Raw genomic sequence first — 24,987 nt, 5'->3', positions numbered from 1 at the left:
TTTTTTTAAAGCCGAGCGGCTGGAACCAGAGCGTAAAAACGCAGTTATCACCTGACACGCATGTTATCCAAGGCCAAGACAAGACCGTCGAGGAAACCGTCTATTGTTTACGGGTATCTCAATGCAGACCAATCGTCTCCAGAGATCCAACAAGAAAATCACCCATATAGTGTGGTCGATGCGCAGGGGTGCTGAAAGTAAAAGAGAGAAAAAGAAAGTAATGGAATCCCAAAGTAATAAAGCCGTTTCAGATCAGATTATAGAAAATTTCCTCCACGATCTGCCAAACTAGTGCGCTAGGGTATCATATACAAAAAGAATCAAAGAAATGTGATGGGGCGGACGGTTACGGCCCGGTCCCCTATCGATCGAGTGGTAAACCGGTTTACTAGAGTTGACCTGGGTACGTCCCGGGCGCAGTGAATGGCATGGTGGGTGCCATGGTCCCTTGGCAGACATAGCCACTCTCTGACATGTACCGGGTGTCATAGGTCGGCTGCATCTCCGTGGGGGACATGGAGAAATTATACGATTCTTGTAATACGCCCATATCCTGATGGGAGACCCGAGGGCGCGGCCCGGCGTTGAAAGGGGGAGGATATGTCACTGAGTTCTGGTGCATAGACATGAGCCGCGACTGGTCCATGGCCCCCCCTGGCTGGAGTCCCACCTGCACACTATACTCATCGTACGCGTCCATCGGCTCCGGCTCGGCGGATATGAACGCGCCTGACATGGTGGTAAAGTGGGGAACGCCGGTGGAGCTGAAAGGGACCTCAAGCCCGTCGGACTGCCCAACATCATGACCTGGGAATGGTGCCTGCGTGTAGCCTATGGGCATGTCTGTCCTAGTTTGGATCCCGTCCAGACTGGGCGCAAAACTGGTGGTTTCACGCGAGATCGACTCTGGCTCGGAGCCGAGATCACCCTTGCCAGTTGAATCTGGTCCCAGGCTGGACGCTAGGTTCCGCTCGTTGACGAGAGCTAATACGGGCATCGCGATCTGTTCCATGTGCTTGGCCAAATGCACTGTAAGCTTTTTCCAACTGCTGCAGACGTTACCGCAGAACCGGCACGGCTCATCCTTGGGCCCCTTCGGATTGTCATGTCGACATTGCTCCACAAGGTTCCAGAGCTGCTCAATCTCGCGCTCGCGCTGGATCTCTGCCAGCATTTCGGGTGAATTCGGATCCACCGGATGTTTGGATAATCCCTTGGCTTTCGTTTTCTTTACCTTGGGCTCTGGCATCTTGTGCTCGCGGACGAGATGCTGTACAAAATTATCCTTTCGAAAACAAGTATGGTTGCAATCGGGCTCTGAACAGGTCCACCATTCTAGCTGTCTGTGCCGTTCGCTCTCATGCCGTACCCAATCAGCCTTTCGTTTGAATGATTTGGGCTCGTTACAATGGGAAAAGGTACAGGTGAACGGCTGCACATCTTCGTGGACATGCTTGGTCCAATCTGATGGCTTTTGGAACTTCTTCACCTGGAAGCATATTGGGCATTCAAACTCCGCTGGGAGCCGCTTGACTGGCGGCAAAGGAACCCCCGGAGGGAACTGTGCCGCGGTGACCGCACTTTCTCCGAGGGCTTGAGAATCATCGCCTGCCTCTCCATGCCCAGGGATCTGGAATTGGGTATGGGGGGTTTCTGAGTCCTGCGGGCCTGCACGAGGCGCCAACAGTAGGGCTTCGCCGCCCTGGGCAAAGCAGAATTTGCCTGAAGCACAGCCCTTCTGGCTAACCGCACAAGTATGGGTTAATTTGTTTTCCACCAGTTTTTTGTAGCGGCGAACTTGCTCGTTGGCAAAGCGGTCAAGTAGTGCCGGCTGAAGTCGGGGATTCAGCTGAGCGATCTGGGTCCTGAACCCTTCCAATGTAGGCACGGGGAGGCGTGATTGAACCGAAAGATCCATCACCAATCCCCTATCATCAGCCATGTTATAGTCGTTCTCATCATCTTCACGGGTGCTATGCCCGAGTCGAGTTTGGTTTGGTGGGGCGCTGCGAGGTTCTGGCTGTAAGTGTGAATATGCGATGTTGGCAACCGGGGGCCCACCATGGCTTGTCATCAGATCGATGAGTCCAGGTGTTGACGGTCTCGGTATTTCACTTCTGCTTCGTCCACGGACCTTGAGCGATGGCCAAGGGTTGCTCGTGGAGCTTGGGGATGCCGCCCGAAGGGTATCCTTTCCACCAATGGCGGCCATTTGCCCGGCTATGGCAATAACGGCACCTCCAGTGCTCAAACTAGGCGACCTGGAAGACCTAGGCGACCTAGGTGAAAGACCAAGACTCAGTTTACGATGCGGGAAGCTGTTCTTCCTTTGGTGAGACCCCTTGTACTCGTCACCCTTGCTGTGGTCATCGGAGCCAGGTAGCGCAAGAGAGAGATCTGACAGATGCCGCTTGAGATTGTTAGGTGGTTTAAGATTGTTGGACGATTTCCTGTGCAACAATTTGCGGAGACTGCTCCGCCTCTCGTGTTTCCTGCTTTTGTCGTTGCTGATCGACAAACTTTCAAAGGAACCCCCCGCACCAACGAGACTATTAATATCGACGTCGCGGGTGCCCCAAGTTGCTGCGCGCGAAGCAGTATCCAAGTCCCTCGCACGTCTCTCATACTCGACCATGGCTGCAGTTGAGCTCGAAGGCTGCGTACGTGCCATGTCCGGAGAAGGGACCGGCATGAGATCTCGCCAAGGGGGTCGCCCCAGGAACTGATGAGGTGACGGTTCTTCACCTTCAGGACTGAGTTGTTCAGGACTATGCAGCGTTTCTTGTTCTTCCAAAGCCCATCTTGCCTCATTCACACTGGCAGCCGGGGTCTCCGAGCCGGTTCCCTCGAGGTCCGATTCATGATCGCTGTATTCCTCTTCGCTGTTCTCTGTGACGAGGACGCCTGGCCCAGGGATGAGAGCCACTTTCAAGTTGAAGTAATCTTGTTGGAGCGAAGGGTCGCCGGCGCTCTTCGCTCTGCGTCGGTTACCTGTGTGCTTGCGACCCCTGTGTGGGGCTGGGTCATCACCATTCTCACTATTCGCCACACTGACGGAGGCCGACCAAGATCGAATATCTTCATTCTTCTCATCCAACTGTCGCCGCAGCTCGAGCTCATTCGGGCTTGGCACGTAAACATTTTCCCGGGACGTGGGCTCCACACCAGCGTGGCCAGTAGCCGCATTTGGTATCCAGGATCCATCATGTTTTCGCGAGACAGACTGCACAGCTCCAAGATATCTGCCATTATCCACCCCGGCTTCCTCGTCGGATTCGCTCGATGGCCCGCCGGGAGAAAGGTGTGTTGAAGAATGACTTGGTCGCCGCATATCTCTTACCGGCGAATCACCCCGGGAAAAACTCTCAATTTTGACAATTGGGCTTCTGGCCCTGGGAGAGCCAAGGTCCACGGGCACATCCAGACGTTCATCGGGAGGCCCAGTGATGAGAGTGAGTGCCTGCGGTTGGTTCTGCAAGGGAATAGACCCAGTCTGACTCTTGATACTGGTCGTCTCAGAACACAGACTTGATTTGTTGGTCAGATTCGGAGTGAGTAGCTGAGAGGGATCCATAGTCATCTGTGTAGAGTTCAACTCGTTCGGGCCTAAGGCAGTGCTGCGCATGCCTGGATGTAAACCTCCGTCATGCTGCGAACTATTCGAGTCTGGAGATAGGTCTGTACTGAAGGCTGCCGACAGGTAATCGGCGCTTGGCGACGTATGAACGCTCAACTCACTGGAGAGATCGTCCGCGGGGCTGAGGTATTCAGAATAAGAAGCTGGGTGTGCCTCATCGCGGGGCGAGTCACTGTGAACATGCGAACCTATAGGGGAAGAGGAAGGATCGCGCGTGCCGTGATCTTCGCCGCTCACGGGTGTTAGTCTGATTGCAGATGATCTGAAAGATGCCACTTCGGGATCTAGCTGGGCCGAGAGATAAGGGTCGGGAAAGGAAGCGTCATTTAGTTTTGCGGGGTTGGGTGAGTCGTTTGGGACGAACTGAGGCGATAGTGTCGACATGGTTGTAGGCAAGTCAAATATCCGATGCCTCTTTCTCGCGTGAACCGGCACAAAGTCAAAGATAGGAAGAATGCTGCAGTCTTTTCCTCTGTTCAGGATGACTCTGCTAACGTGTGCGCGCAGTCCCTCTGGCTAGTACAGTAGAGCTCACAAAGATGGAAACCAGAATTGAGGGCGCATGTCTAGAAAGCCATCGATGAGCAAAGCGGCGGTTTATGCAATTATGAAAAATAAGACAATGAGATATATTGAGTATATAGATGTAGCAGAAGTAGAATCGGTCAACAGCAGCCGGTTTAGATTAGGCCACCGCAGGAATCATTCTGCGGGCGTTCTTGATCGCGATTCAGCTTATTCTCGACCAATGACGTAGACAGACTTCCAAAACTGCCTTTACTGGCAACGGGCCAGGGGAAAATGTTAAGAAAATAATTGAGGTCGATATAAAATCCACCGGAGGAACAGACAGAACCGTGGATTCAAAAGTTTGGATCGAGCTAATGGTAATGGGAAGCAGAAACTAAGAAGGAAAAAAAGGGGGGGCAAGTTTAAGCGTAACGGCGCCTTGTAGGGCAGATTAACGAGAAGGTTGGTTGAGGATAATGGCGAAAGAGTCTTGGCTACCTATACAAATCCGCAAAAAGAGGGGTAAGCACGAGCCAAATCGAGGAGAAATAGAGTAGGAAAATTCCCCGTAGTATTGCGCCAGATTAAATCCAAAGAAGAAAAGGACGGAGGAACGAAGAGGAAGAGGAAGAAGAAGAAGAATTGGGAAAAGATGCCTTGCGGCTGAAATGAGGACTGAGCCACAAATGAGCAGGGAAACAAACAGTACGAGAGAAGAGGGCACGTCATGTGTTTTTTTCCCGTCGAAAAAGAGCCTCTTGAGAGCGTGTAACGTGATTGCAAGGCTGTTTTGTTTAATGAGGCTCATACACATAAATGGACATAACAACCAGTATTGATCTCCAGATGATAACTTATTTGTTATTTTGACGGGAAAGATCACATTCTTCCGTCTGCTCAAAGACAGAGAGAGAGAGACATTAACTCAAGTCATTTCTCAAGAAATTAAATTGACAGGATGGAGTCGCTCATACTCAACAGACGCCGGTGTTAAGAAAGTGTGGGCGCGTGGCTGGCCAGTGAGAACGAAGTGGGGTTCTCATTAGGTCCATTCAGTAAGAGGGAGGATTATCATTATCTACACGGCTTTTCCTGTTCCCTTTGGACCTGGGATTTTTCGACAAAAAAAAAAAAAAAAAAAAAAAAAAAAAAAAAAAAAAAGTGTAACCGTTCGGTTTTCGCCACGAATCAGCAAACAGGATTCCACTGTCAGCAATAGATCATCAAATTAAAATGGGCATAAAATATTTGGTGCTGTGGCCCGATGCGAGGAAAAGAGAGGGTCAAGCCCCCCGGCCCCATTTGGTGTTCTATATTCAGTACCCGGAGGATGCTGATCCTTGAGTAAGGTCATTCCGCAATCAAGATACGAAGGGAAAATGGAATGAAAAAGGTAATCTTCATCGGGTCGGACTCCGATATACTATCCATCTACTTCAATATCTGATGCACTCGCCTCTCAGTCATTTTACCCTCTCTATGAAAGGAGAGAAGGGCCAAAAAAAAAAAAAAGTTCGTGGAAATGTGTGTTCGATATCATGAACCACAGACCAGTCAGTTATGGTTCCCAAGGTCTCTCTCTGGTCCACAAAAAAATGCTAAACCTCCACTCATATCGCTGTTTCTTACCTATAGCACGGGCGGATAGGAACCAGAGACCGATTCAAGAACCCTTGCTCAGTGAATGGCCCTCTAGAAGGTTAACCAGAATAGAGTGATGATTCTTCTCGTTGCAGACATTTCTAGCTGTGAAATGACTGCGCCACGATTAACTTACCTCAATACCAACTACCTACGACACAGGAGAAGCATCTTGACCAGAGTAACCCTGAGGAAGCGCCCAGGGTACATCGATCATCGATCCATATCGACCAATTATGCTCCGTGCATCGTGTTGGTTGGGTTAGTCATGCAATCAGCCCTGCCTGAGGCTGTGCACGATGTTTCGGTCCAGTCCAGGCTTGCTGCGCGAGAATGCGACTTGGAGGTCGGAACAAGCTTTAAAAACTAAAATCGGATATTTTCTGTTCTCCATCCTGGCCTAGTCACGCGTGGCTGTGCTCTTTCCCCCTCCTGATTGTAGTCTATAGCGGTCAGGGCGATCTCGACGCCGGACGGTAGGGAACTAAATGCACAGTCAGTCCGATATCGCTGACCATTGATATCAAGGCAATATGCTATAGTCTCGATTGAAAATATATACAAATGTCATCGGAAATGAAAGAAGGGGCTCCAGATCATTTTCGTCAACTGACATTAGAAAGTGTCATCATCCCGATGAGCATACATCATGACAAATGATACACATCATGAAACCCGTTAACACTGCAGGATGCAGAGTGTAAGTAAGAGATAGCTCCCAAGGGAGACAATATCAACAGGAAGAAGTAAGGCAAAAAGGAAGAAGAAGAAGGGAATGAAAGGAGGGAAGCAGGAAAGGAGTACAATAAGATGAAGAAAAAGACACGCTCAAACTCCCACCAAATGCTATACGAAAAAGGAAGAAAGAAGAAAAACAGGAAGAGAAAGAGAGAAGGGTAAGAGTGAGAAACAGAAAGGGGGCATGAAAGAATGATAAATGTTTTCTGTTCTCGAGCTTAGCAGCCCTATAACGGAACAGAAGTATATTGTCACAAAGGAGTGAACAAACCAAAACACCGCGCTCAGATAACTTAACCCACTGGAATAATCAAGACAACCCTTTCCCAGAAATGTAACTCAAGCTTTTCATGTACAGCCAACAGCTGGTAGCTCTATAGTGCTTAGCCTTTACACCTTCTGCAGCGCTCACGTCTTCCAATGCACCCTACTCACTCTACACGGTATCAAAGCTTGCTTTACCTCGCCTGGGTGAGTTGGGCTTTCCGTCAGAACGTGAAGACCCTCTCGACTCGCTTCGTGGCCTTTCCTCTCCACCGACTAGGGAGTCCGTGGACCGTCTTGCCAGCTCTTGGCGTCGAGCCATAACCACTGGGGAGTCGGAGTACAAAACACTGCCTTGAGTATAAGTACAGGCGAGGGCTTTCTCCTCGTCTTCTGCAAAATCTTCGTGGGCTGCCTCCCGAATGATGCGAGGGAAAGTCCGTAGAATGACGTGACGAGTAGGGTCCTCCTTGGAGCCGACACAGCCTTCTTTCGGGGTTCCATATTCCTCCCAGATCTCATTTGAGGTGCCTTCTGAGTCAGGCGCCGGGAAAGAAGCCATGATGAGTTCCCGTTCGACACGAGCCAGTCGCCACGTCTCAGCAGCCAACTTGACAATCTTTCGCACGCTTGTATGAAGGGTGTCCATGTGTTTAGGGTCGGCGAAGTGCTTGAGGTGGTCGATGATCTCGTCAACGATCACAGCGGCCACAACGTTGATCGACTGCTTGGCATCGGAAGTCGTGTACGCGGCTTTCAGCGTCTGCTGCCTCCAGAAGGCTTCACGTCTCACGGACTTGCGTCGAATATCCATCGAGAGCATCTGGAAGAAAGTGTCCGCTTTACCGTACCTCTTGCCCAAGGTGAAAAGAAACGGATGGAAGATTCGGTAAGTCAAAGTCTTCGAGATGATATGTTGAACGTATGCGGATCGCAGTTCACGCGATGCCGGGGTATTATCAAGGAAGGATGGTAGCTCCTGAGGTATCTTGGACAGTACATCCTTGGGAGGATCGATTGGAAGGTACGCAAAGTGCTCCTTAGACAAGGAAACAATAAGACGAGAAAGCTGGGCGAAGCAGTCCAAACTAGATTATAGAATTCTTATCAGAGCAGGTACAATTGATAGCATTATTGACATCTCATAATCTTCGTCACCATCGTGATCATAATTCTATAGGGAAAATCGAAAAGGACAAAAGAAAACAAATGAACGTGGCACAGTTCTGGCCAGAACGGTAGTAAAGGCAACACAGAAGACAGTCTGGAAGATTAAGAAGACAAAAGGAAATTTTTGAAACAGTCAAGTACTAAAACACATTCTCAATGCACTAGGTCACACTTACAAGAATGGATCACCCTTCGTGCTCTTGAGGTCAGTGGCTTCTCCAAGGCTGTGAAGGGTCTTTCTCAACCTATCGCAGTCTTTGCCCAAATTATCAATGGTGAGGCGCATGCCGTCAGATGCTGCCTGTAGTTGTTGCTCCTTGACAACATTATCCTCTTCAACCTTCTGTTTTTCGCGCTCACAGTGGGCGAGTTCATCGCACTTGTCCGTGATGCGCTGCTCCAACTCGCCCCTCTCATCGGCCCAGTGCCTCTCCATGTCAGCAACATGGTCAGCATGGGTGTTGTTGAGGAGTTCAACTTCACGGGCATGTTGCACACGAGTCTCCTCGAGTTCCTTGTGCTTGTTCTCGAGATCGGTCTTGGTGGACTCTAATTCGTTCACCTTGTCATCGAAGTTTGACTGCAATGTATCATGTGCTTCTTGCATCTGTCGTTTCTGATCTTCGTAGTCGTTTTTCATTGCTTCTTGCTGGTCAAGCAACTCTTTCTCGCGAGCAGCCAAAGCTTCCGCTGCTGCTTTTTCATCCTCGGCCTTTATCTCTTCGAAAGACTCGGTCATTTCCCGTTTTTGAGTCGCAAGAGCGTCCACCTTCTCTTGTTCGCGCCTCTCACATTCCTTCTCATGAGCCTCTTGGGCTTCTTTCATGTCGGTGTTAAGCGTCCTGACCTCCTCTTCAAGGTCATGCTTGTTCTGTGTCAGCTCCTCGTTCGACTTCTCGGAGTCCTCCAACTTCTCCTCGAGGTCTTTCCGCTTCTCGTCAAGATTGCCCAGCTCCATGCGGAGTTCGTTGATTGTGTTCTTCAACTTGGTGGACTCTTCCGCAGCCTCATTGGCAGTTTTCCTCATTTGCGTCTGGAGAGCTTCAATGTAAAAGTCCTTGTGCATCAAATCCTGCTCATGCTGGGTCTTCATCTGTTGAAACTCAGCTTCGCGGGCTTGCAGCTTGCTCTTCGTATTTCTGTAACTGCTCAACAAGCGGTTGATGTCTGGGATGGCATCTTGAATTCTCTGCAGAAGTTCAATTGGTTCTTCGACAGGATGCTCCGGAGGCGACATCATGCCCTTGTGATGGCCGTTGTGGCCATTGGGGTGTCCGTTCTGAGGGGCGAAGAATCCATTCCCATTGGCATAAGTCAGATCGCGCAAATGCTGGAAAGCTGTCGCGGTGTTGGGCTCCATGGAGCTCCGGGGGGTGGGTTGCATGCCAGGGGGGTAGAAGGCATACTGGGGCATAAACCCAGCAGTGGTCATGACGGGGGAATACGCTGTAGCATAGCTAGCTACGCTAGGAGCAGTGCTCGGAGGAGGCATAGGGGGCATAGGGTGCATTGCCGGCTGTACCGGCGGCGTCGCGTGTGGCGTCGCGTGCGGGGATATCATCGGCGACATATAAGCGTGGCGGGCGAGGGGGCTGGTAACTTTTGGTGATGCAGATTTCTGGACGGGAGAGGCGACCTTGGTTAATGGCGATGCTGCCTTTGATACAGGAGAGGCCATCTTCTGGACTGGTGAAGGATTCTGTAGCATGGACAGAGGTTCTTGATATACAGAAGCGACCGGCGGAGGTGTTGGTGCAGGTGGGATGACTTCCGCAGGAAGCTCGGCTTCCTGCATCGACGAAACGGTTTCATCCATAAGTGGGGCTGCCTGAGGTACAGGTGAAGCGGGCTTAGGAGCCGGCGAAGCGGCTTCGGGTGTAGGTGCAGCGTCCCTAGGCACAGGCGAAACAGCCCTAGGTATGGGAGAAGCGTGCTTTGGCACAGGAGAAGCCAGCTTGGACACAGGCGGGGTAGTTTGGCGGGCGGGGGAAGTAGGCGCTGCCTCAACTGCCTCAAAGGAGGGGTCAGATACAGGGGTTGCGTGTGACTCAATCTCTGGTGCGTCGGTCTTTGTGGGAGATGCAAACTGAGCGAATTGAGTCTCCGTTGCAGATGGGGTCTCTACGGAAGTCGTGGTTGGGTCCGTTGAGAACAATGGGGTTTGTGGTGCTGTCACTGGGGTCGGCTCAGGTGGTTCGACAACTTGCTCCTTTGATACGTCGATATTCTCCGGAGTAGTTTCAGCGGCTTCCCCAACTGGATGCTCTGGTATGCCTAGTTCCTCTTGGTGCAATTCTTGAGGTACTTCGGGGTCCCGCTGGACATCACTCGCGTCTAGCTGCTGACTTGAGGAGAGGTCGGGGGTAGTCACTTGGGCAGAACCATCCTCTTCAGAATTGGTCGGCGGTTGGGGTTGCTGTTCGGGTTCAGGGGCCGTGGAAATTTCTTCCACAATGGCCTGTGGTTCTTGCTCCACCTCTTGCGCTGGCACCGGCTCTGGCTCTGGGACTGGCTCCGAGGCAACTTCTGCTACGACTTCCGCTGCGACTTCAGGTGCAACTTCGGGTGCTGACGGTGACTCGGGTTCCACTGGGGCTTCCACTGAGTTTTCCACTGGAGCCTCCAATTGTTGGGGCTCGGCTTCGATTGCTCCTTCTGGCTGTAGTTGCAGCTGTTGTTCTTGTTCTTGTTGCTGTTCTTGCAGCTGCTTCTCTGGCTGTTCCTCTTGCAGCTGTAGATCAGATTGTTGATCTTGCAGCTGTTGGTCAAGGAGCGGTTGGTCTTGCAGATCTTGATCAAGTGGTAGTGGATCTTGTGACTGTTGGTCAAAGAGTGGTTCCTCTGACAGCTGTTGATCTTGCAACTGTTGGTCAAGAGGCGGTTGGTCTTGCAGTTCTTGATCAAGTGGTTGTTCTTGCAGTGGCTCCGATGATGGATCTTGCAGTGGCTCCGCTTGCTGGTCTGGGGGCTGTTGATCTGCTTGTTCTGCTGGAGGCTGGTCTTGGGATTGATCTAATGATTGATCTATTGGTTGCTCAGGCTGTTGCTCTGAGGCCTGCTCTATGAGTTGGTCAGGTTGTTGGTCAGTTGTTTGCTCCGCTGCTTGACCAGATGGCTGTTCGGGTTGTTGTTGTTGTTCTTGCAGCTGTGATTCAGCTAGTTGTGGCTCCTGAGATTGTTGTTCAGCAGGCTGTTGTTCCTCTGATTGTGGTTCAGGAATAGTAACATCAGGTGCAGCCGGTGTTTGATTCTCTGGCTCCTCTTGGGTCTTTGACTTCTTATTATTTTTTTTGCTACCGGACTTGCCCTTTCCTTTCTTGGATGGGGCCATGATGGAAAAAATAATGCGTGCCCAAGTTCAAGAAAAGGAAAAAGACGTGTTACCAGTAGGCTAAAAAAACCTGTTAGCAAAAACGCAATTGGGTGGTGGTTGGGGTGTGAAGCAATACATGAAAACGCGCTCAGCGGCGCCAAAGATATATTCCGATCTGATATGGAGAAAAGATGACAACTCGCACGGGGGGCGAAGGGTCAAACGATCACACGACAGATACAGGGAAGAAAGTCAGGACGAAAAAAGTAATGCGAGAAAGAAAATTCGCCCTAGAGCAGGGAAGCCTGGAAGTGGGCGCAAATGGTTGCAATCCACGAAGTCAAGACGCCCGATGGTAAATACCTGCGCTGAACGCAAGCAGACAATTCTGGAAAGACAGGACAGGACAGATCTCAACTCGTCAAATAAATAATTTGGATTTCTGAGGAATCGGAACTAATTAAGACATTAGGCGAGGCAGTGAAAAATACGCAGCTAAGAATCTATCCTAAAACACGCCCAAAAAAAGAAACTCGCTGCAGAATGGAGGCATTGCATCCAGCCTCAAGGAGGCTGGTAAGGCGAACAAACGGACCGAACCTTAGAACAGTAATTGATACCCATTCAACATGGATCACAAAGGCAGGAAAGGAAAGAGTATACATTTCTCGCGCGAAACGAGGACACAGAGGTGGACCGATCATTTCAAGATGGGGAGAGAGTATCACCCAATGAGTGAGCATTGGGCATCAATAGCACTGTTTTTTCCAGGGTGGCAGGATGAATCATAGCGTGCAGATGAGGGAGAAAAAAAACGACAAGGAAAAAAAAATGTTGCATACAGTCATAATACTATCATCTATGACAGGACGGAGGAATCAGTCAAAGTCGGTCGAGGAGGCAGGTAACGAGTGGGTCGAAAGCGCTAAAATCAGATCGATGACATGTCGCCTCTGATAGCCAAACGTTCAGACGCCTGCATAAGTTGGGAGGGACCACAGCCCAATTGACACCATGCGACTGGGGAACAGTGGGGAGCGCCATCTCGGAATGAGGCAGTTAGTCGTGCATCAGGACCACCTTCAAGTGCGGTGTAAAGAAAAACCACCATTACTGTCAAGACAACGCAGCGACCCGCCGACTTGTTGCAGGAGGCAACATGGTGGTGTAGACCCATGCCACTAAGGCCATTTCTCCCCAACGCTGGTTTCGAATAGATTTCGTTCCATGCTCCGGGATTCCCTGTAAAGTATCCGAGCGAGGCGAGACTTACATTCTATTCGGAGTCCGCAGCGTTTTGGGCTGTTTGAGCGGCATATTTGTTGTCACCGACCAAGAGGATGTAGATTCGAGAAAGGAAAATAATCATGCTTCTCATTGGCAGGTGACCGGCGTTCCGGCGCCAAGTCCCGTGAGGACACTAAGCCACATCAAGTAATTGTCACGTGATATCCGCCTCGAACCGCTCACCAGCTTGCGTTCTTCCTCCAAATGGACGGCATCATATTCGTTTGGCCCTGCCAATTGTCTTCCTCCACACTATGTTTTTCGCTAGGCGATCGGCTGCTTCCGCGCGGCTACTGCTGCGCAATCAGCCCCAGCGGCGATTCGACTCGCACGCGGCTCACCACCATGCTGAGCCTGTGAATGAGAGCTTCGGCGTACGTCTCTTGGACCCCTCTACAACTGGATATCTTCGCTGGTAGCAGTAGGCTGCTGCCCGCCAATTGGGTGCTGTGACTAACATGGATCTTTGTGACCTGTACAGCGTAGCTTCTACGTCACCGTCGGCTCCTTCACCTCTGCCTACGTCCTTTACCGACTGAGCAAGTCCACCGAGGAGTCTGGATCGCAATCGTGGATTTCCAGCCTCATCCAAAAGTGGACCCCTTCGGAGAAGATTTTCGAAGAGAGAAATGCCATTCGCACTGTCGTAATGGAGAAGGCTGCCCATGACCGCCACTTGTTCCAAAGTCAGGGCCCTAGAGCCGTTATCGAATTGAAGCAGCCCGAGTATGTCTCATATAACCGCACCTGCTCTTGCAGACCACAAGCTAATATGACTTGTTTCCTCCCCCCTCTAGGGTCAGCTTCAACGCCGCCCCTCCTTTCAACGTCCCTGCCGGCTCGGCTATGGATATGAGCCATGTTACCGCACACTATGAGCGCCAAAACAGGGAGCAGGAAGAGGCCCGTGTTGCCCGGATGCAAGATGGCAAGGTTGTCTCTATCTATGATTAGACAAATTGATTTCGTTTTCATGTTCCAAGACGCCGGTAGTAGGCATGACAGGGTCAAACAATGTACATATAACAGGGCAGTGCAAGGTTTCGTTGACAGTTTCATTGAATTCCTGACCCTATCGCGGGAAGAAAACCCCATAATCCATAACATAGTTCCCGGACAAGGTTGATCTTCCATCACGATATCTGTTTATCTACCATTATTGGAGACCTTTGGGCGCAATCTCCAGGACTATTCTACCCACTCCTTCTGACTTAACATCCAGCCGCTCCCTCACATCCAGTCCATCCCCGCCGACAGCATTAAATACTTCCAAAAATTCGTCCACACCACCGCCGACTCCGAAATAGACTTTCTTCGCAGCCAACAAAGCCCTACTTCTCCCGCCTGCGTGGACAGGACGATGGAGCAAAGCCAGCAACGTCTCCGAAAACGCACTCAAAGACGCCGGGGAATATATCGTTTCACTAGCAAGAATTAAAGTTCCGCCATTGGCCTTCTCAGTCGACGAGAACGCCAAATCAACGAAAGCGGGCGACCAGGCACCGGAGATAAATTCGACAGAGATGCCCCGTTCCGCAAGATCCTTCTGGAAAGCCTCTAGAAGTTCCGGAGTGATGTCCAACTCCAGCTCCTCCTCAACCTGATCTTCCGTCCCAGCAACTGAATCCGACTTCTGACGCATGACGATATAATTCCAAGTCAGAAGCAGGTTAGGCAAAGTCACCAACCGAAGAACAACAGAGTTGTAGTCCGCAAACGTGAACCGAGTAGCTCGTGACGACCCCCCAGGGTTGGTCAGTAACTGCGCGAACAGAGCAAGCGACGGCACCGCCGTTCCAGCTCCAAGCTAGAGATTCTTTATCAGGAATTGGTTCAACAGACGGGGTTAAGATTAGACGCCAGATGTAACACTAACCTCGATGATATGTCGATCCCCCGCATCAGCGTTAGATAGTATGTTTTCATTGGCAACCAACTTCGCGAGATCTACTGAGCATTCCCACGTCTTGAAACCGCCTTCATAGATGTTGGGCGTGATATCTCCTTTCTCAAGTCCGGAGATCAGCTCTTCGTTCGCATAATCGGCAGTATCCTCTGCCATCAATTGGGTACGGATGTCAAACACTTCGCGACGAGCGAGTGTGGGTGTCCTTGCGGATGTTTGATCATCCTGAGGTGTACTAATGTTGAGTTTGTTGAATGAAACCTGAGACGGGAGACTTGAGAGCTACAGCATGGTCAGTCTTATTGCTCAACCCATGAATTGTATTCTTATCTGAATAGAAGGACTAGAGCTGGAAAGTTCCTTCGCATCCGGATAAGGTACCATTGGCGAGGGCCAAACATCAATGCCAGTTAAGGTACAACAACATGAAGATGAACCTACCAAATCACTCAATTCATGCCTCTGGGCCGGAACCAGTTCAGGGAGTGTGCTGCTACTATTTTGCGCAACGAATGTATGCCCCTCATCAACAGTGTTCAATTCCGAGTCGTCGATGTCAATGTCGTCCCCAGCGAAGCCGAAGCTAAATGCGGACGCCATTATCACAGACAGTGAAGATTGTCACGACCAGACCCCACTAAGATGTAGCCAAAAGCTATTGGAAGTTATGCCGATATAAAATACAAGCGCGGGGCACGCATAGATAGTGTCGGAATAGTTGTAGTTTGATAAGGGTTTAGGGCGCAAGCAAGATCTGGAGGAGACAAGGTTTTGCGGGAGACACCGTAGGATTTGCACAGATATTCCAGGGGCTCTGACTCCAATTTTTAAATGTTCAGTAGCTATAGTCTTGGGGCTTGCTTCAGCCTTCAATTGTGCTCTAAATTTTTTGCGGTTTTGCCATAGATGACTAAGCCTGTCTAGGTGATGCTGTGGCACAAGTCATTTACTAGTATCTAACCACTCCTTTGCACGTTCAATATATCTTTCATATTATCTGGACTGATTGGGGCATTTATATAGTTTATGAGATATGGCTTGTCTGAGAAGGACCAGGAAAGAGAGCTGAATTGTCATGACAGAAAGCAAGTTTGTGTGAAGAGTAATCCGTGTCGTCGTTAACTTGTTCTATGAAAGGTTCTAATTTCTCTATTAAATTAACTGAATTAAGCGGTGCCGTTCTGTTCACCGGAGGCGGCAGCTTTCTTAAGAGCCTGGAGAACGTCGGCCAGGAGATCCTCTGCATCCTCAACACCACAGCTCATGCGTACCAGGTCGTCGAAGACACCAGCAGCCTCACGCTGGTCCTTGGGGATACCGGCGTGAGTCATGCTAGCGGGAACCTCGCAAAGACTCTCCACACCACCCAAACTCTCGGCCAAGGTGAAGACCTTGGTGTACTTGCAGAAAAGGTGAGCAGCCTTCTCGCCACCCTGGATGCGGAAGCTGAGCATACCGCCACCCATACCCTGGCGGTGCTGCTTGACAGCAATCGCACGCTGAGGATGAGAATCGATGCCGGGGTAGTTGACGGAGATAACATGGGGGGAAGCCTCGAGGGCCTTGGCGATAGCCGTGGCGTTAGTGGTGGCCTCGCGGGCACGCAAGTGGAGAGTCTTAAGACCACGGTGAGCGAGCCAGCAGTCGAAGGGAGAAGGAACAGCACCAATGGCGTTCTGGAGGAATCCAAGGCGCTCTTTTAAGCTATCGGAGTTGAACGCAGCGACGCCCATCAAAACATCCTATCTCGTGGTTAGCTAACAGGCCACTCACAAAAAACAAAAAAAAAAAAAATAACTCTGCGCTAAAAGCAGAAGGGCGAGAAACATACCGAATGGCCGTTGATATACTTGGTAACGGAGTGCACGACAATGTCGGCACCGTGATCCAGAGGGTTCTGGACGTAGGGACTCATGAATGTGTTGTCAACCACCACGACGATTCCATGGCGATGAGCAATGGCAGCAACCTTCTCAATATCGACCAATCCCAAAGTTGGGTTTGAGGGAGTTTCGATCCACACGAGCTTGGTCTCTGGACGGATCAACTTCTCCACGTCCGACTCGATGGTGGGGGTGAATGAAACATCCACACCATGGGCGTTGGCAACCTTTGTGAAGTACCTGTGAGTTCCACCATAGACATCGGAAACTGAGACGACGTGCGAGCCGGCCGCGAGGGATTGAAGGATCACCGCAGTGGTTGCGGAACCAGAGGAGAATGCGAGGGCATATTTAGCGTGCTCAAGAGCTGCAATGGCTTCTTCGAAGTTATCGCTGAGCGGTAATTAGCATGAAGATCAATCATAGACCAAGATCCGTTCCGAGTTGGGTACTCACCGGTTGGGGTTGGAGCTACGTGTGTACTCGTAGATACCTACAGGGCTGCCGACACTGGTCTGAGCGAAAGTGGTGGAAAGGGAGATCTACACAACCCGTCAGCATCTCTGAAACAATTCATGCAACGTGCGAGAACCTACAGGAGCAATAACAGCGCCAGTCGTAGGGTCATGGTGAGCGCCGGAATGGACGGCCAAAGTGCCGAAGCGCTTCTCTTGAGCAGGGGCTCCGTTGGTCGAGTTGGTCATTGTCACGGGACTGCGAACGTGATCGCGTGGTGTATCTCTATATAAAATCGCAAAAGAACGAAAAAGATCCAAAAGAATCCGACACAGTAGACTCGTACAGGAAGACGACGTTTTTTTTTTCTTTCTGGAAGCCCGATAGAAGCGCCTATGAGGTCACAATCTGCGAGAAGGAAGATCTAATAAATAGTAGTCTGGTTTTTGTACCGTTGTCGTGACCAGGTACTGATTTATAATTGATACGAGGGCAAACTGAGTAAGATCGGTGAAGCCGGTTTTAAAATTAATTAGGATTTATTAACGATGACTCTAGAACTAATTTTACCCCCCTTTCCTCCTGAAACCCGAGGGAAAAAAAATTCTGTTGCTTGGACAGAGGTTTTTTTTACGTTGCACATCAATCATGCTGAAGCACGATAGGGCAGGGACTGATCGGGCCCCGTGAAGATTTCCGGCATAGCGCCGAGTGCAACTCCACCGTGAACCGTTGATTGTCCCCTCCCGTGGCGGTGTCAATGCAATTTTCTTTATCTCCGCCACTACCCGAATTCGATTGATAATGATAGTCTAGTAGTAGCCTTACTTTATGTCCTCTGCATACAATTAGCTACAAGGTCTATTTGAGTATGGCGATCTATTTGGCGGGGAAATCATCCTGTCTTGGTCAGATCTCTCCTTCTCCAATGCTCCAGAATTCTCTCGATGTATCTCCCATTTCCGGCCAAATGTCGTCATTTGGTTGATTTGTGAGCAATCACTGAAATCTCGATGTTAAGATAGTTTCGTTATTCGTGTAACCATGGAAATATACATAGTCCAACCATTCCATCAGAAAAGGTATCTCATCACATAAGCACGGGAAGTAAGGGGAACCAAAAAAAGTGATTCTTGCTGATTCACGTCAAGCATGCACATGACCCATTCGGAGCATTACCACCAAGAGACAGGTCCCAGACCAGCCATTTGCATCGATCCCTGGGGTATCGTTAGTAAGCAAGTCAGGAGACACCGGGGAGAGAGTTCATACAATAATAGAATACGGGGGCTTTCGTTCGAGAGCGGCAGCATCTCCTAGATCTGGCGCGTTGGGTATTTGGTCATGCCACTCTTCTATCTCAACGCGGAATCGGACAACTTCTCCGATATCAAAATAAAATGTGGAGCCGTCTTCGTTTTCCCAGATCCAAACCTGATCAGCATAATCACTGTAGCATGTTAACATAGATGACTAAGAACCCTGGGCATATCAAGGCAGCTCACAATCTGGCGCCGTCCAAAAGAAGGTTTGGAGGTACGAGAATGTCATTGAAAAACTCTACAGCAACTGTGATCGGTCAGTATAAGCACCACAGGGGTCAATTTGAGTTTGCCGTACTTTTAATACCATGTTCAGTAGCGCTGGAGATCTTGCCCAACATAATCTCTCCTTTAAAGGGGCGGAACACAATGAGGCGGAACTTGACTGTCTCTCAATTAGTGAATAGACTCTCTTTCAGGGATTCAGCATGGATGTACCGTTCACATTGACTAAACCAGTGCCATGACCGATAAGACCGTCCGAGGACTCCAACAAGTCGTAGAATCCAATGCACAGGCCAACTTTTTGAATGACCTTTACACGATTACTGTTAGTACAAGCTGCGCAAGCGAGCATGGCATTTCGGATAGGAAACCGTGCGTACTTTATTTGCGTACTTCTCATTGATATTGTCCTCGATAGCGATAGAGCTATACTTCGAGAAGTCTTCTGGGGAGATCTGGATCAGATCGGAGAGGGTAGTCTGTATGGACTAGTCAGCTTTTGCCTTGGAACTGAAAAGGCTTCATTGCAAAGTAAGCGAAAGGTCTTAGGCGACTGACAAGAATGAACATGGTGAATTCAATTAGTAGGTATTTGGCGGTAGATAAAAAAAAAAGTCTTCTATTTCAATACGATTTGGTCCCACGGCGAAAAGATAGAGCACGACGAGTAAATTCCATTGTCAGATCAAGCATCAATATTCCGACTCGCAGGCATTATAACTCATGCCTCCATATTTATGATAGCAGAGAACTTATTATAATAATAGAAATATCCCTCTGAGAAACCAATAAATTGATTCCGGCCAATCGCAGACTGCGGATCACCTCTGATATTTTTTGCCGACCAGATCATGACACACGTGACTTCTACGCTTTCCCTTTTTGTGCTCGGAACGGAACAACAGCGCCTCAGTTGCTTGATCTGATGAGCTCGGCACTTTTTTCCAGATGTCTAGGATGCTGTGAGGATGGCGTTGATGCTAATTCTCTTTGGAGGTCTACTGAGGTCCTCTCACGATGAACTCCCAGGGCTTCTCTTTTCCCCCTCCGCCTCCTCCTCCCACTCAGCAGTCGCAGTATAACCAAAACCAACCTGCGACTTTCCCCTCACAGTATGGCCCAGGCCATCATGGCCAGCGAGGCGGACGTGGCGGCCATAATAGAGGCCGGGGTAGGGGGTATGGAAATCGAGGAGGTCGAGGAGGGTCATACATGCCCCATGCGACGAATTCGTCAAATATGGGCTACGCCCCGATGAATTATTCTGGCTATGCAGGTCAGCCCATGGCCAACCCTCAACAAAGTATCCCGACGCCGCAATTCACGCCTTCGCGGACCGCCAATTACCAAGTTCCTCAAAGCACGAATTCATTTCCTCCTTCACGACCATTTCCACAGCCTACACCAACACATGGACCTTCGTACCAGCATCAACCTGGCTACTCAGCTTATGGTCCATCTACCGCTCAGCAGGCGCCGACGTATCACTCCGTTACTCCAAGCCACCAGAACGCCCCCCAATCTGTGCAACCGTCGATGATGGGCCCGCCCATGCATTGGGGATACAATAATGCCGGCTCTGCAGGAGCGTACACTGGGCCTCCACATGGGAATCAGCGAGGTCCCCGCCCATACAATGCTTACGGCAACCAAGCTTCTAGAGGGGGTGGTGCCATGCCACATATGAAGCGCGATCATGCTTCAGCGTTTGGAAAGCCACAGAACATTACCCCGCGGGTTCCTGCGCCTCCTCCGGTTCCTAGCTTCGGCAATCCTTTACCGTCCAAGCCACCTCCGCCGGCTGACGCTACGAGAAAACCGAAGAAGAAGAAACGAAAGCACAATCAACTCGGCTTGACACCGAAGACGGAGGAACATGAGTCTAGCGAAGAGGAAGATGATGTAGACGAAGAATCGAGGCTAGCACAGGGTGGTGCTGGTGCTGCGGCAGCCGTGCAGTTTACATTTAAAGGACGCACTACTACCTTGCAGTCTCATGCGGAAATTGCAGCATGGATTGAAGAGCGCAAGAAACGGTTCCCAACTAAGGAGAAAGTCGAGGAGAAGAAGAAGGCGATGGAAGAGGCGAAGAAAGCTAAGGAAGAAGCTCAGCGGCATAAAGAGGCGCGAAAGCAAGAGATGAAGAAACCGCAGAAAGACCATCAGCAAACTCCTACAGATCCGATAGACGCAGCTGAGAAAGCGAAGCGGAAGGCTGATAAACTGCGACGGAAGCTCATGAAAGAGCAGAAAAAGGTCGAAAAGGCGGAAGCCGATGCTGAGCGGGCTCGAATGAGAGTCGAAGAACTACAACGAGGATCGATGGACGCTAACAAAGACGTTACTTGTGCATCTACACAAGAAGTTCAAGCCCAGCTAGGTCCTGATCAGGAGACGAGATCGTCAGAGACTCAGGGTGATCTACTCGCTTCAGGACATACTCCGGGTCAGGGTTCAGAGCCCAGCCATGATGTTGGGCAAGCATCCACTTCCGAATCCAAACCGAACGGGGAGGATGTCATGGAGAATGTTAAGGATGATGCTGCTGTGTCTTCGGATCTTTCCGACAGCAGCGACTGGACTTCATCCAGCGGGTCGGACCTCTCTTCCTCAGACTCGGAGGACAGCGAGAGCGATTCCACCCCTGAGGAGGCAACCTCTCGCCGTGAGGGCCCTGAACGAGTAGCTCCGCCTCCACGTGAAGCAAAGAAAAAGCTATGCCGACACTTTGCCCGAACAGGTCGGTGTCAGCGTGGAGACAAGTGCAAGTTTCTGCACGAGGCGCCGGATCGTGGGGCCAAGGCGAAACCTGTAGAGAAGAAGGGGCGTAAAGGCCTTTTACAAGCGGTAAGCTTTTTTTTTTTTTTCTTGTTTCTATCATGAACTGGACTAACATACGAAATCAGCTTCTCGACCGTCAAAAAGGCGAAGACGACCGAAAAGTTATGGAAGCTATTGTATGGCTCGGCGAAAACGGCCTTCTTGACGAAACAAAGTCCCACGAAGAGTCCCTGGAAGGTGCAAACGAGAACTCTGCAATAGGTGAGGTAAAATCATCCCAAGGGCTCCCAGGAGATCCACCATCATCAGAAGGCATGGTGTCGGCGGAGGCAGGCGATAGTGCCCCGGCCACTGCTTAGCAAACGCTTGTTTATATTAGCATGTATATATACTTATCAGCAATCATTCTTAATCAAACTTTGACTGCCTGGTCTAAAGGACAATATAGGTTGATGGATCGGTCTGTTTCCAGGACGATGTACCATTGTACATGGTTCAAAATACACATGCACATATCTATGGTGGGTTCCTGTCATCCATTTAAGCACGCTATACTGGAGCGACGACCAATTTGTTATACCATCTAGATGAGCTGGAGCAAGATCTCATCGTCTAAACCGAATCTGAGAGGTAGTAAGTTCAGTTTTAGAGCTTCAACTACGAATGACCCCATCCCGACCCGTAGGATCATCGCATAGGCGGCACTATTCCTCTTCATTTCTAGATGCATAGCCAAAACATGCCTAGAAAGTCGAGTAGCACCGACATTGAATTAATCTAATGGCCCATGCGCCACAACACTCAAATAAGCTTACACAGGATCTACACGACTATCCTCATCAATCGATAAGGCTGAGACAGATCACGCAATTGCAGATCAGGGTCAAGTGGAATCTGCAATATACAATACAGCTAACATACCTATCTATCCATATATATCCTCTGTATATCTAGTCTAACCTAGTAATCGCACCTCCATCACCCAGTTTAACAAGTATAAAACAGTACAGACATGATTCACATAACCTGAACGCCAAAAACCTGACCAGCCATGCATCCTCCAGAACACCCCTGAAAAACCCAGCATGAATTTTATAATAGTAATACAAAAATAAATATATCTAGACAGGGAATGGAGAATGTCGCGTACTGACCGACGACGTCTTTGAGTCATTAACCGGAGTCAATTCTACGTCGGTGACTACGAACTTTTTCGAGTTCGGGTTGATGTTCAGGTCGCTTGTGGAGGGGAGGTGAATGAAAAGACGATCTTCATCGTCGGGCTTGTCTTCTTCGTTGATTGTTTTAACTCGGATGATTTTGTAGGGGGATGGGAATCGGATGGCGGAGTAGGAGTCCGTGCCAACTGTTTCGGTTATGAGCCTAAAGTAAAAGAAGGATACGGGTGTACAGAGAAAGAAAAAGGAAGATACGTACGCAAAAGCCAGTAGAGATATTTGCTGACGATGGGAGACCAGATAGTCACGGCGATGATTTGACCGAAACTCCACGAGTCAAGTGAGGTCGTCGGAAGACTCCGTGCTATAACCAAGAAAGAATAGAGGAGGTTGGCGAATAGGAGAAGGATCTCAATGATCACATTCAAAGTTCCAGAGAGAATTCTGACTCCTCTGGACACTAGCCACGGCTGGACGAGGTGGTAAGTTGCCTGAAACCATGGCTTCTGGCCGAGCCATCGCTTGGGATAGGGGGCGAGACGTTTCAAAAGGAGGAATCCGTAGATCGCAATGCAACTGAAGTTCGCGTAATTGTCGGGCAGTCCGAAAGTCAGACCGTTTACAATGCTGTAGTTTGGCCCGAACTCGGAATCCGAGCTACAGTATACGAGAGGAGGTGGGAAAAAACCACATTTGTTGAGACGATCTGCTGTCGCGATCTCTTGTAGATTGTCTGCTCGAGGCTCCATCTTGCATTGATGCAGCGTGACGCTAGACGTCACAATTGTGATGGCAGACCACACAGAGATATACCATGAATGCAAGCCAATCCTGTGGATTATCCATAAGCCGTACGTGATAGGAAGGATACCCATGAATGCAACAACTTTGACCATGGAAATGTTTGACTGTAGCTGCAACAAGCTAGATGCCTCGAAAACCTGTGGGCCAGCCGCAAGAGCAATCAGGGCGGCGCACTGGAAGGAGAGCATGAAGAAGCATTGAGCCTCTTGGAACTCCACCAGCATGGACTTCAGGATCGAGAAGTGGTGCTGGCCGAACTGAATCTTGGCCGTGGATCGTGCCCTCGTCGTACACCAACGGATGCATCGTGTGATTGCGGGGATGAGTTTCAGTATGAGAACAGCGAGATGGACGTATAGCAGGATGCCGGACTGCATTGCGAATGAGAGCAAGACCTGTGATTTGCATGGGACGATAGCTGTTAGCAAGTCTTGTGAAAAGTCAATAGACAGTACCCTCCAGGTAGATGTACCCCCACACCGCCAATATCTTGATTCACATCATTATCGACACTCCTACAGGTCGTGGTCTCAAATTCTGGTCTGGGGAGAGTGAACACGCGGTAATAGTCGCTGGGAGGGTAACCATTTAAATCACATCCTTCCAGCTCTGGATCTGGCACTTCACAGTACTGTCTGAGGCAGTCTCCGACGAGAGTTCCAAAAGTGCTATTCACGTTCAAACGATAGCCTTCTTTTTCCGCTGTCAGAGTAGGTCCGGAGGTGTCAGTGTGTTCGGGGAGACCAAAGATACTAAAGCACGTGGCCAAGTGGTCGAAGGATTGGAAGACCACCAATGGGTCCATGCAGGACGCCCCCGATAGATCGGATGGGATCCATTCCATGACCGGGAGGGAACAAATGAGATCGATATTAAGGTAGATTAAAGTACGAGTGACATTCTGGAAAGGGAGAAACCGTTGGCTGTCAAATTGAAGCTTAAGTTTTCTTTTTCATTCCGCTTTCCAGGAACCCCTGAAACTTAAGTTTAAAACGTGAGACTATATTAATAGTCGATCCTCACGGGGAAGATGCACAGCCATTCCACCGTTTCGTGTTCTAAAAGATGATTCTATTGGGTGGATCGGAGGGAAAGGAAGAGAGTGAGACATCCGTCTGGGAACTATGACCCAATTGAGTGGTAGGTGTGGAAGATCCTTAACTGATCGGTATGCCGAGTGGATGTGAAAAAAGATCTTTCAAGCCGGTAGAGCCGTTTGATGACCCGAATGTATGAGGTCATCATCCATAGAACGACAGTCCATCTGTGGCAAAGGTGAGGTTTTCCAAGGGTACAGAGCACAAACTACGATATGCATATCAACGAGACATATCGATCGGATATAGACCGAGTCCATGCCAGATGCAGCCTACCAAAGTTTTAGCCCTAGTCCCAAAATTGGTCAGGAGTAACTTTCCCCCAAGCCCGAATTTGATTTTTTCAAGGAGAATTATTAATTCCGATGTTCGCCAAGTTCGCCTTTCTCGGCCTAGTGGCAGTCAATTCATACCACACTTTGACTGGGCGGGAACCAATCAAATACCGAGCAGGCACCTGGTAGCTCTCTCCGGATCGACTGATGAACCGTGAACAGAACCTTAGTTATTAGTACCGTGACATATAACAAATCCTGTACGTTACAGATTCCATTGTACGTTGTTGACAAGTCCCGAGTCAAACAGGTCACCTACTATGGCTGCTCCCGTCGGGGGTCAACTGCTCGATTACCTACTCGGGAATAGTCAGGTACATCTCTATTTCTCGTACAGACACAATACCATGCAAGAACGCTAGGGACGGAATCGGAGGTATCCGCAGAACAACTCTGCTTGGTGGAGCGTTGGTTAAGATTGGATGATACAATTTCAAAAA

At 49.8% G+C, this 24,987-nt stretch overlaps 8 protein-coding genes across 8 annotated transcripts; 2 read left to right on the top strand and 6 right to left on the bottom strand.

Annotated features, from left to right (window-relative positions):
• Window positions 1-279: 279 nt before the first annotated feature.
• On the bottom strand, window positions 280-4,110 carry BDV37DRAFT_158465 (putative C2H2 finger domain protein). The gene has a single exon (XM_032079112.1). The coding sequence runs from the start codon at window positions 4,019-4,021 to the stop codon at window positions 389-391; it is 3,633 nt and encodes a 1,210-aa protein (XP_031946110.1). The 5' UTR covers window positions 4,022-4,110; the 3' UTR covers window positions 280-388.
• A 2,450-nt stretch (window positions 4,111-6,560) lies between these two features.
• BDV37DRAFT_158417 (uncharacterized protein) lies at window positions 6,561-11,691 on the bottom strand. Its single transcript, XM_032079111.1, has 3 exons — window positions 11,187-11,691; window positions 8,137-11,129; window positions 6,561-7,878 (listed from the first exon to the last, which is right to left on the bottom strand). The coding sequence occupies exons 1-3, from the start codon at window positions 11,289-11,291 to the stop codon at window positions 6,963-6,965; spliced, it is 4,014 nt and encodes a 1,337-aa protein (XP_031946109.1). The 5' UTR covers window positions 11,292-11,691; the 3' UTR covers window positions 6,561-6,962.
• Window positions 11,692-12,814: 1,123 nt separating this feature from the next.
• BDV37DRAFT_278794 (putative NADH-ubiquinone oxidoreductase 178 kDa subunit) lies at window positions 12,815-13,514 on the top strand (the record flags this gene model as incomplete). Its single annotated transcript, XM_032086160.1, has 3 exons — window positions 12,815-12,934; window positions 13,042-13,286; window positions 13,358-13,514. The coding sequence occupies 3 exons, from the start codon at window positions 12,815-12,817 to the stop codon at window positions 13,512-13,514; spliced, it is 522 nt and encodes a 173-aa protein (XP_031946108.1).
• Window positions 13,515-13,716: 202 nt separating this feature from the next.
• BDV37DRAFT_278793 (protein-histidine N-methyltransferase) lies at window positions 13,717-15,066 on the bottom strand (the record flags this gene model as incomplete). Its single annotated transcript, XM_032086159.1, has 3 exons — window positions 13,717-14,367; window positions 14,437-14,748; window positions 14,908-15,066. The coding sequence occupies 3 exons, from the start codon at window positions 15,064-15,066 to the stop codon at window positions 13,717-13,719; spliced, it is 1,122 nt and encodes a 373-aa protein (XP_031946107.1).
• A 566-nt stretch (window positions 15,067-15,632) lies between these two features.
• On the bottom strand, window positions 15,633-17,053 carry BDV37DRAFT_278792 (cystathionine gamma-lyase CYS3; the record flags this gene model as incomplete). The annotated part of the gene is made up of 4 exons (XM_032086158.1): window positions 15,633-16,208; window positions 16,298-16,742; window positions 16,806-16,891; window positions 16,946-17,053. The coding sequence occupies 4 exons, from the start codon at window positions 17,051-17,053 to the stop codon at window positions 15,633-15,635; spliced, it is 1,215 nt and encodes a 404-aa protein (XP_031946106.1).
• A 927-nt stretch (window positions 17,054-17,980) lies between these two features.
• Window positions 17,981-18,922, bottom strand: BDV37DRAFT_278791 (DNA-directed RNA polymerase III subunit RPC25; the record flags this gene model as incomplete). The annotated part of the gene is made up of 7 exons (XM_032086157.1): window positions 17,981-18,025; window positions 18,078-18,255; window positions 18,311-18,374; window positions 18,426-18,512; window positions 18,566-18,662; window positions 18,733-18,831; window positions 18,911-18,922. The coding sequence occupies 7 exons, from the start codon at window positions 18,920-18,922 to the stop codon at window positions 17,981-17,983; spliced, it is 582 nt and encodes a 193-aa protein (XP_031946105.1).
• Window positions 18,923-19,591: 669 nt separating this feature from the next.
• Window positions 19,592-21,492, top strand: BDV37DRAFT_268370 (CCCH zinc finger protein; the record flags this gene model as incomplete). The annotated part of the gene is made up of 2 exons (XM_032084174.1): window positions 19,592-21,199; window positions 21,259-21,492. 2 exons carry the CDS (start codon window positions 19,592-19,594, stop codon window positions 21,490-21,492), a joined length of 1,842 nt encoding a protein of 613 aa, XP_031946104.1.
• A 762-nt stretch (window positions 21,493-22,254) lies between these two features.
• BDV37DRAFT_268369 (uncharacterized protein) lies at window positions 22,255-23,492 on the bottom strand (the record flags this gene model as incomplete). The annotated part of the gene is made up of 2 exons (XM_032084173.1): window positions 22,255-22,499; window positions 22,571-23,492. The coding sequence occupies 2 exons, from the start codon at window positions 23,490-23,492 to the stop codon at window positions 22,255-22,257; spliced, it is 1,167 nt and encodes a 388-aa protein (XP_031946103.1).
• Window positions 23,493-24,987: the final 1,495 nt, after the last annotated feature.

Source organism: Aspergillus pseudonomiae (assembly GCF_009193645.1).
Source record: "Aspergillus pseudonomiae strain CBS 119388 unplaced genomic scaffold BDV37scaffold_5, whole genome shotgun sequence".
Taxonomy (NCBI): domain Eukaryota; kingdom Fungi; phylum Ascomycota; class Eurotiomycetes; order Eurotiales; family Aspergillaceae; genus Aspergillus; species Aspergillus pseudonomiae.
The sequence above is the reverse complement of the archived record's forward strand: the minus strand, read 5'-3'. Positions and strand labels throughout refer to the sequence as shown.